Here is a 9,754-nt window from a genome sequence, read left to right as displayed (position 1 = left end):
TTCTCCGTAGCTTTTGGTTCTTGTCCTGGAACTAGCTCTTGTAGACCAGGCTGGCCTCGAACTCACAGAGATCCGCCTGCCTCTGCCTCCCGAATGCTGGGATTAAAGGCGTGCGCCACCATCGCCCGGCCTATTACAGGATTTTAAACAGAGCACAGTCAGTCTTAGATTTTAAAGAACCTCCTGGCGACTGTGTGATAGAACAGAGCAGCTCAAAGGGCTAAGGTGGATGCTGTCCTAGGGAGAGCAAATTGGAGAGAGGATGAATACACATGAGGGTAGAGAATGGGGAGCACGGATTGAGTTGGGGAGCACGGATGGAATCAGATTCATTTAAATTGTCAAGCCTTGGTGATGTATGAGAGCAAGGAAAGGGGAGACGGAGCTTTGCGGTTGCACCTGTCATTAGGTGGACAGTAGCTGTCCCCTGCTGAGATGGAGGTGGAGTGGGTGTACCTCTGACTCAGTGCCATGGTTCTGCTTTTGGTACCAGGAAGGTTATGGGTTTTCTGCCACACAGGCTCTGGGCTCACGTAGCATCCTGTGCGTCAGAGCTCCGAGTTGTGGTTCTGATACCTTCAAAGTGTCTCGCTCTCCCCTGGTGTCCTGGGAGCTCCTGAGATGTACGGCCTTTCTCACTGATTTCTGCATCCAGAGAGTTCTGGCCACAGTGGCCACTCAGTGACTATTGAGTGAATTCAGTGATTGAGTGAGCTGACATTCCGCAGAGCTGGAGTGTGTCACCTGAGGGTAGATCCAGAGAAGGAAATCTGACCCTTGCTCTGGGGGAGTGCAAATTCTAGATGGCTCTTTGGGGACAAGCAAAGAGGACTGTGTAAGATTGTCTTAGGAGGGTGTGGGTTTCTGAGTCGTCCGCCGGTTTTAAAGGAGAGTCCCTTTCCATCTTCCTCCACCCTAAGTATTCTTGCCTGGGTTTCAGTGACAGCTCCAAATGTCTGCTTTATCCCAGGTGCGCTGTGGCCCTGGATGCCTGGATGTTCCCTCTGGAACGTGACTTTTACCCCAAGGCCCGGGGCCCTGTGTTCTTTATCAACGCTGAGAAATTCCAGACAGTTGAGAGCGTCAACTTGATGAGGAAGATATGTGCCCAGGACGACCAGTCCAGGATTGTGACTGTCCTGTAAGTATGCCCCAAAGGCACGACCCCCGCCTCCTGTTCATTTTTTAATCAGCTGGGTCTCCCTTCATTTCTTCTAGGTTATCCAGAACTTTCTCTATGTTCAAAGAGCATCTAAATGTTGCTAGAATCCCTATGTCACAATTCCTGTAGGGTTTCATGTGTCTCTCTTCTCTGCTTAGGCCCGCCCACAGAGTTTATGTAGCTGCATGGTAGGATTTACTTAGTAATTTCTGGAAAATGGGTGTTTTGGGTCTGGGTGGATTCCAGACATCTCTAGCCTCCTATGGGGATTTGAAAACCGTGGCTAGAGAAGGCTTTGACAGTTGGGGGGATTTGTAGAATCTCCATGATCATCCAGTTCACAGAGGTTATCCTAACATGAGCCCTTCTTCTAAAAGTCACTCAAGCACGCTGATCCTGTTGGTGCACACCTGTAATCCCAGCACGTAGGGAGCTGAGGCAGGGGCATGGAAAGTTCAAGACCAACCTGGGTGCAGTTCTGGCAGCGAGGGTAAATGTTTCATGGTCCCTGGATAAAAGCTGTGGTGTGATGTAATAGGAAGAGCAGGTACCGGGAACCTCACCTTCCACTCCCAGCTCCCCTCTAACGGGGTCACTCTGCTTCCCCGTATAGTCAGGCATGGCGATCTAGATGTCCAGCCAGGTGCAGCCAGGCACACACCTTGGTTCCAACCCTAGCTCTGTCCAATGTCACATCTTTCCTTCTCAGACTCTGTCGCACGGAAAGTACTTCCTGACAAGGTTGCTAGAAGAATCACACGACACACGGGCAGCACCTTGCACACGGTAGGCACACACGTGTGCCCGACCTCAACCCTCCTACCTGTCGTTTCTCTTTGTCTCTAGCGGAGCTGTTCATCGGAGTCAAACCGACTTTGCTTTCGTGAACGGCAACCTGCTTGCTAAATTCTTATCCAGTCACACTCGTGGGACTTTGGACCCTTATGAAGGTCAGGAGGTTATGGTGCGGGCCATCTTGGCCTTCCTGCAGAAGCACCTTGGTAAGGAGACAGCTGGGGCTCATGGAGCACACGTGGGGTCCCTTGGGTCTCCCGCAGCACCATGTTCTTTCATGACATGACGAGGGCCCAGGAGAGTCATGGCACGTGACTGAAGAGTCATTTCCTGAAACTTTGCTCACCTAGGCCCTGACTAACCAGAGGATGAGCCCGGCCTGGTCACCTGACCTTTCTGAGCTGGGACAGTACATCTTCCTCTCTTTCCTCCACCACCTTGGTCCCCAAACTTACTTTATGCATTGTGGGCTCCTTATGGTAATAATTGGGAAAAATTTATGGAAGTTGTTTTTAAAGAAACCAAACATGGAAGGATTATGACCAATGTCATAAGTCATAGAGCAGCTAAATAGCAAAGCCTTTTGAGGTCCCTGGTGTTATCTCTACCCAGAGAGGGTGTCTTCTTTGGTGGACAAGCAAGTTGGCTTTTCCACTGGGGATCTGTGTGTTTGGGGTGGTCGTCTTGGGTCTGGTGAGATTATTCTGTGGGTAAATGGTGCTTGTGCCTCAAGCCTGCCGACCTGAGTTCAACCCCCAGAACCCACACAAAGGTGGAAGAGAGAGCTGACCTCTGACCTCACACACTTGCGTGGCATGTGCACACGCACACACACATACACAAATATTGTAAAAAGGAGCTAATGGTCTAATTAAACTTTTTTGGGCCACAAAGACTAGAAGTTTAGTTTACCTCAAGGGAAAAAAAAAGTGAGCCAAGCGGTGGTGGTGCCCACCTTTATTCCCAGCACTTGGGAAGCGGAGGCAGGTGGATCTCTGTGAGTTCAAGGCCAGCCTGGTCTACAGAGTGAGTTCTAGAACAGCCAGAGCTTTACACAGAGAAACCCTGTCTCAAAAAACAAGCAAAACCAAAAAACAAAGAAGAAGGAAGGAAGGAAGGGAAGGAGGGAGGGAGTGAGGGAGGGAGGGAGGAACGAAGGAAGGAAGGGAGGAAGGGAGGGAGGGAGGAAGGGAGGGAGGGAGGGAGGGAGGAAGGAAGGAAGGAAGGAAGGAAGGAAGGAAGGAAGGAAGGAAGGAAGGGAAAGCCTGTAAGTTAGTTTCTGAGATACACCTGGACCCAGTGGGTGACCCAATCAAGGATGGATGTGGTTTTCTTTCTCTGCCCCTCAGGCTCAGTGTGTGTCTTCCTTTTCATGTCTTCCTCAGCCTCTTTCATTGTTTCTGTGCTCTTTTTTTTTCTGTCCTGCAGTGTCTGCTCACTTTCTGCTTCCTCAGAACATGGCTCAGCTTGTGCCACCTGTGGCTGGTTCTCTCTCCTGTGGGTCACAGCTCAGCTCAGGCCACCTGTGGCTGGTTCTCTCTCTCTGGGCTCCCAGCTTTCCTCTTCAGCTTCTACTGCTCACAACTGTAGGGGGGGTAAACTTTGGGGGTAGTGACGACTTTGTTTTATTTACTTATGTATTTACTATGATTATTTATTAACACTAGATTCCCAAAAGAGGTACTTGGTTGTGTCAGCTCATCTTTGCCTCCCGAAATACATTGTGGGGCACCGTCCAGCCCCAGCCTGGAGCTTTCATGATCACATGTCCCTGTCAGTGCAGCCAGCATAGAGGGGAAGCACCATGACCCTCATGAAGCTGACCCCTCCCAAGCCACTTTCATCAGGAGGCAGCCCGGCTTGCCTGCACCTACTTCACAGCAAGATCTGATGCCTTATCCGCCCCTCACACACTCACACACTCCACACATACACACTCACTCACTCGACACTCACATACACTTATTCACACACAGACCCATACGTACACACATATGTGCACACACACATACACACGCCACACATATACACACTACTGTAATCTTCCAGCGAGATCTGATACCTTATTACTGACACACACACACACACACGCAAATGCACGTCCATACACACAGCTGCTCTGGTTGTCCCCAGAGCTGACCAGTGAAGCTTCAGGTAGCACATGGCAGCTCTTTAGATATTTGTGGTCACTTTTAATGTCCTCTGTTCATTAGGCTAATGGCCTGGGGACCTGCAGTGGTTCCCTGTTCAATTTCCCCATGCAGTCTGTTGTCACCTTCCTTTGGGAGCAATTTGTCAGGGCCTCTTTTAAAGAGACATGCCCTGACTGGAACTGTAGTAGACAGGGGCTGTGGACACGGATCTTCCCCTGCATAGCCTGGATACATTCCTGTTTCCCACCATGTGTGCAACCCATTTGGTTTGGATTGTGCTTATGTTTAAAATACGCCTGCCCTGTTAAGAATGCATTGCTGCTTTGAGGCAAATTTGCAATTCTGGTTGTATTTGCTCTTTTCACCTTGCAAATTAAGAGCAGAGAACTGTTCCTACCTGAGTTTAGAGATTAGCAGGGTGCTCAGAGACATGCCTTTGCTCCTGAGAGAAAGGGGTGGACCTACTTCCCAGGGCTTGAGTGGCTGCTGCTCCCGATCCTCAGCCCACACCTCCTGTTTCCCCTGGGCACACGTCATTATAGGAGCCCATGATTAAAGGCAACAGGGCATCTACGAGTGGTGGTGCATGCCTTTAATCCCAGCACTTGGGAGGCAGAGGCAGGTGGATCCTATGTGAGTTCAAGGCCAGCCTGGTCTACAGTGTAAGACTCTGTCTCAAAAAGAAAAAAAAAAAAAAGCTGACGGTGGCAAGGGAGCCCATGATGGTGTGACCAGCTCCCTTTGAAGCAGAGAGCTGAAAGGAGAGACCAGCAGAGGAGGAGGTGGCAGGAGTCAAGGCTGGAGCAAGCTTGCTGGGGACTTAGTCTGCTCGTGTACTTGTCACGCTCGGTATTCTAGATGCACTGTCTGTCGTGTCTGATCTGGAGATGGTCCTTCCAGTAGTCTCTTTGATTATTTATTAGCTTCATTGTTTTAGATGAATATATTAGAGCTTAGAAATTTTCTTTAATCTGTAATTTGTCCAGGTTATCTGGTTCTGGTGGCAGTGCCAGCATGCAGCCTGACTGTAGCCCCACAGCCCATGCCCCTTCTGTAGCACGAATTCTAATTGTTCTTAATAATAAAAACCTGGAGTCAGATACTAGGGGGTGAAAGTTGAAGGATCAGAGAAGCAGAGCAGCAGCCACTAGAGTTCTTACCTCTACCAATACTCAGACCAAAGGGGTGCTCCTGTCTCTACAAATTCTCAGACTGCATCCGACCCAGCTCCTATCTCCTCCCGCCTTATATTCCTCTCTCTGCCCAGCCAAGTCACTCCTGTCTCCACCTCCCTAGTGCTGGGATTAAAGGCATGGGACTCGCAGGCGGTGGTGGCACGCGCCTTTAATCCCAGCACTGGGAGGCAGAGGCAGGCGGATCTCTGTGAGTTCGAGGCCAGCCTGGTCTACAAAGGGAGTTCTAGGACAGGCTCCAAAGCTACAGAAAAAAAAAAACCCTGTCTCAACAAACAACAAACAAACAAACAAACAAAAAAGGGACTCCCAAGTACTGAGATTAAAGGTGTGAGCCACCACTGCCTGGCTCTGTTTCTCGTTGACACTGTATCAATGTAATGTAGCCAAGGGTGGCTTTGAGCTCACAGAGATCCCTCTGCCTCTGTCTCCGAGTGCTGGGATTAAAGGTGTGTGCCACCACTGCCTGGCCCCTCTAGCTAACTAGTGGCTTAGCTCTGCACTCTGATCTTCAGACAAGCTTTATTGCTAGATCACAAACAGTATATCACCACACCCTTCATTGTGTGCCGCAGTGTCGTATACAGTGTCTTTGACCACAGCACTCAGTGACTGCCTAGGAGCACCCAGAGGGTAGACCTGACTAAGGGAGAAAAGTCAGGGAAGGGGCTGCCTAGACAAGACCATTCTGGCTTTGGTCCCGACTGATGAAGAAAGGCCATCGGGAGGGAAGGGACAGGGTTCTTCTAAGACAGAAGGCCTGGTAGTGTGGGAAGTTCCTCCACTTCCTGAGCTCAGGACAGGGGGTTGTTGATGGGGAAAGGAGTGAGTAGGCAGAAGTCAGGAGCAGCAGCCTATAGGTTTGCTGAAGGGCATGGATCTGAGCCCCCAGTCCACGAGGAGCCTAGGTTCCAGGCAGGAGGATGGCTACAAGCGGAGGATGGGTGAGGCGGAGAGTTGAGAACCAAGAGTGTGGGAAGTACTTGTGGTGACCCAGGTGAGAAGAGAGAGAGCAGAGTCTGAGTAAAGATGCTGTATCTTCACCAGCTGGCCTTTCAGAGGAAAGAAGCTTCTAGGTGTCTTGTCACTAGGGACTAAAATGAACCAGAGGGGGCCCAGCAGCCTCTCAGCTGCCGCCTAACACCTCCAGAGCCCAGTGATGCCGCCTTCTCAGTGAAATCCCGCTCCCTTCCTGCTAACTACCCACGCTTCCTCTTCCTCCTCCCTGTCCCCCACCTTCCCTCCTGGAAGCTGACACACCTCCTCTTCCTCCCCACACCTCCAGCACCTCTTCCCTCGCTCTGTCTCTTGCTGAACGACACTGCCTCCCTCTTGCTCAAATGGAAGCCAACATGCTACCACAGCCTCTCCGGGCTTGCCTAAGTAGATAGACCCAGCTGCCCTGACTGCCGGGTCTCGCTCCTCAGCTGCCCTGACTGCCGGGTCTCGCTCCTCAGCTGCCCACGAGGCCGCCAGACCCAGTCCTTTTGGTATCCCAGGTGCTCCTCTCTAGGGTGCCCCAGGGACCCTGTGGAAGCTGACCTGACTCTGCAGTGGTCTGCTGACCCTCTTCCTGTTTGTGCCCACCCAGACCTGAAGGAAGACTACGATCAATGGAACAGCTTCGTGGAAGGCATCGGACCAGCGCTCATTCGAGGGAGCCCCCCACATCTGGCCAGTTTGTAGGTCACTCGAACCGAGTTTCCACGTAGGAGCCGCCCAAGGATACTTGTAACCTAGTGGCAGGATCCTTTCTCAGAGATTGAGAGGGGGTAATCAGACTCCAGATTGGGCAGCTGGGCCCTTTGCTCTTGGAATCGCTGATCTTACAGCTCAGAGCAGCTTGCGAACAAATCACTAGCTCACGGGAAGCTGACATTTCCTCCCTCCCTCCCTCTCTCCCTCCCTCCCTCCCTCCCTCCCTCCCTCCCTTCCTTCCTTCCTTCCTTCCTTCCTTCCTTCCTTCCTTCCTTCCTTCCTTCCTTCCTTCCTTCCTTCCTTCCTTCCTTTTTTTCTTTTTTGTCAAAGACTTGTATCCCAGCCTGGCTTTGAACCTACTGTGTGAGGATGACCCTCCTTCCGAGTGACACCCATTGTCACTATGCCTGGTCTTTATACAGAGCTGAGGATCAAACCTGCCCAGAGTTAATGACTGTGAAGTATTAGGTGCTGAGGATCTGTCCCCGATGACAGTCATCCGCGCCTCTGTCCCAGGGCCTGTTCACTTCAAATAAGAACAGTGTCTAGCTGCTTGCCAGAGCTCGCTCTCTTGGCTTGGGGCATTTCTTCTGTTCCAGCCATAGTTACCACGTGGAATCAGGAGCAATAGGTGCCATTATTGCTAGCCCCGACTCCCACCACAGCCCCCATGGCCCCCACACCCAGTATTTTTGGTGTCCAGTGCTCACCTCAAGGAAAACCCATGGATCTGTGGTTGCTGCTCCGCACTGACTTTACAGAGATTGCTGTATAAGTTAGGCCACTATATTAACTGAGCCACATCCCCGACCCTTGGCAAGTTAACTTTCTGAGACTGAACTAAGAGAATAAGTCATGGGGTGGGACTGGTTGAGCCCCCAGCCCCAGGCTGAACCCAGTGAAGCCTGGATGTGAAGACTTGACTGGGTAAGTCCGCTCCCTCATCGTGGGCTAGCGTTGCCTCTTGAATGCAAGCCCCTGTTCTCCTGGTGTTCTCCACCTGACACCTGTTTGTCCCAGTGTTGTCCTGCTCTTCTCTACCTGCCACCTGTTCTCCTGGTGTTCTCCACCTGACACCTGTTGTTCTGGTGTTGTCCTGGTGTTCTCCTGCCAGGTGTTCTCCACCTGCCACCTGTTGTTCTGTGTTTCCCACCTGCCTCCTGTTCTCCTGGTGTTCTCCACCTGACACCTGTTGTTCTGTGTTTCCCACCTGCCTCCTGCTCTCCTGGTGTTCTCCACCTGATGACACCTGTTCTCCGGGTGTTCCCCACCTGCCTCTGGTGAGGTACAACACCAGGTCGCTCTCTGGTTTCTCACTTTTCACTCTCGCCGCTGTATAAGAAACAGTAATGGGCCCTCCGTCCTGTTACTCTTAGGAGCCCATGCGGGCCAACAGTATTGTCCTCAGAACCCAGAGAAAGACACAGACACCAAGGAGTCCCTCAGAAGCTGAGCGCCTTTGAGGGTTTGCGAGTGTATCTTGTCAGGAAACACCCTGAGGAGGTGGAGACAGGCTGTGGACTATTAATGGGGCCACGCTGTAATTTGCGCAGACCAGAGGGCACTGGGTTGGTCAGCTCAGCTGCGGGAATGTTCCTAGGGAGGTCTGAGGTCAGCTTGGTCTTGCCTCTTACCTCCTGTGCCATGAACTACCAACTTGCTCCAAATATGGGTACTTTAGTCATCTGGGTTTTTTTTTTATTTTTTTTTTGAGGCCATCACCCCAAATTTAAGAAACACACAGACTCTGCATCCTGTCCTGTTGAATATTGGTGCTCATGCTTGCCTGATGACATGCTGTAATACGGAGTCTGTTTAATCTGCATTAGAGCAAGCCGGGGAACGATCTGGAAGTGGCTTCTCTTTGTTTCCCTTTGTTTGCTAGTCGTGTTGAACCACATGATAAATCTTGGGGAAGAAAGGTAGTATTCCCAGAGTTCCAAGCTCTGTGGGAAGGCCCACCTTGAACTGCATCTCTGCCATACAAGACATGTATGTCATCTGAGTCTAAGGAGGGAACTCTAGGAGGGCAAGTTCAGAAGGGAAGTGGATCTCTATGCAGTAGTCCAGGATCAGGGCCACCAAAGCAAGTCAGTCAGGACTCTCTCTCTCTCTCTTTCTCTCTCTCTCTCTCTCTCTCTCTCTCTCTCTCTCTCTCTCTCTCTCTCTCTCAGAGGCGTGGCTCAACAGCCACACAGCTGGGCTTCACCCTGGCTCCACCACTGCAGGAATCAGGGCAGATTCTGTTGTCTTCCCAACCTCAGTCCCCCGCATGTGAGGGCCTGTGTCACAAACTGTTGGGATGACTGAGTGAGGGGACGCATGACCCATGGGTTATTAAATGTGCATTTCCCACTTCCCACCCATGCATTTTCTAATTGTCTGTGTATCTCAGTAAGAATGATCCACATGATCTCCGTCCTTCAAGATTTGTTGAAACGTGATTGTTGGCCCCCTTGACGTCAACTCTGTCAGTGTTCACTGTGTGATTAAAGAGCCTGTCTATTCTGAAGTCGCTGGCTGCCTTCTTTCCAAGAGAGCACATATTGGTCTAAAACGGGACCCTGCAGCCTCCCACCTGGGGACCAGAATCTCCCCCGTACCCACAGGACTATCCCTAGGCCACCCTAAGAAGATGACACCTAGGCATCATTTCTCCATGAACTGAACAACCAGGGCAGAGTGCCCGCCAGAGTGCAGAAGGTCCTGGGTTCTAGCCACAGCAGTGCCAAAAGGAGGTCAAGGGTCCATTT

General features: G+C 51.3%; 1 protein-coding gene across 4 annotated transcripts in view; it reads left to right on the top strand.

Annotated features, from left to right (window-relative positions):
- Pafah2 (platelet activating factor acetylhydrolase 2) overlaps positions 1 to 9,513 on the top strand; it is a 49,142-nt gene extending 39,629 nt beyond the window's left edge. For all 4 annotated transcript variants that reach the window (XM_050152795.1, XM_050152788.1, XM_050152800.1 and 1 more), the window contains 3 exons: positions 971 to 1,141; positions 2,009 to 2,163; positions 6,895 to 9,513. In XM_050152795.1, coding sequence (XP_050008752.1) covers positions 971 to 1,141; positions 2,009 to 2,163; positions 6,895 to 6,989 — 421 coding nt within the window. In that variant the 3' untranslated portion in view covers positions 6,990 to 9,513. The remainder of the gene's footprint in view (positions 1 to 970; positions 1,142 to 2,008; positions 2,164 to 6,894) is intronic.
- The last annotated feature ends 241 nt before the right edge of the window (positions 9,514 to 9,754 follow it).

This window comes from Alexandromys fortis, unplaced genomic scaffold (assembly GCF_014885135.2).
Source record: "Alexandromys fortis isolate MF-2015 unplaced genomic scaffold, M_Fortis_MF-2015_v1.1 scaffold_26, whole genome shotgun sequence".
In the NCBI taxonomy this organism is placed as follows: Eukaryota; Metazoa; Chordata; class Mammalia; order Rodentia; family Cricetidae; genus Alexandromys; species Alexandromys fortis.
The sequence above is the reverse complement of the archived record's forward strand: the minus strand, read 5'-3'. Positions and strand labels throughout refer to the sequence as shown.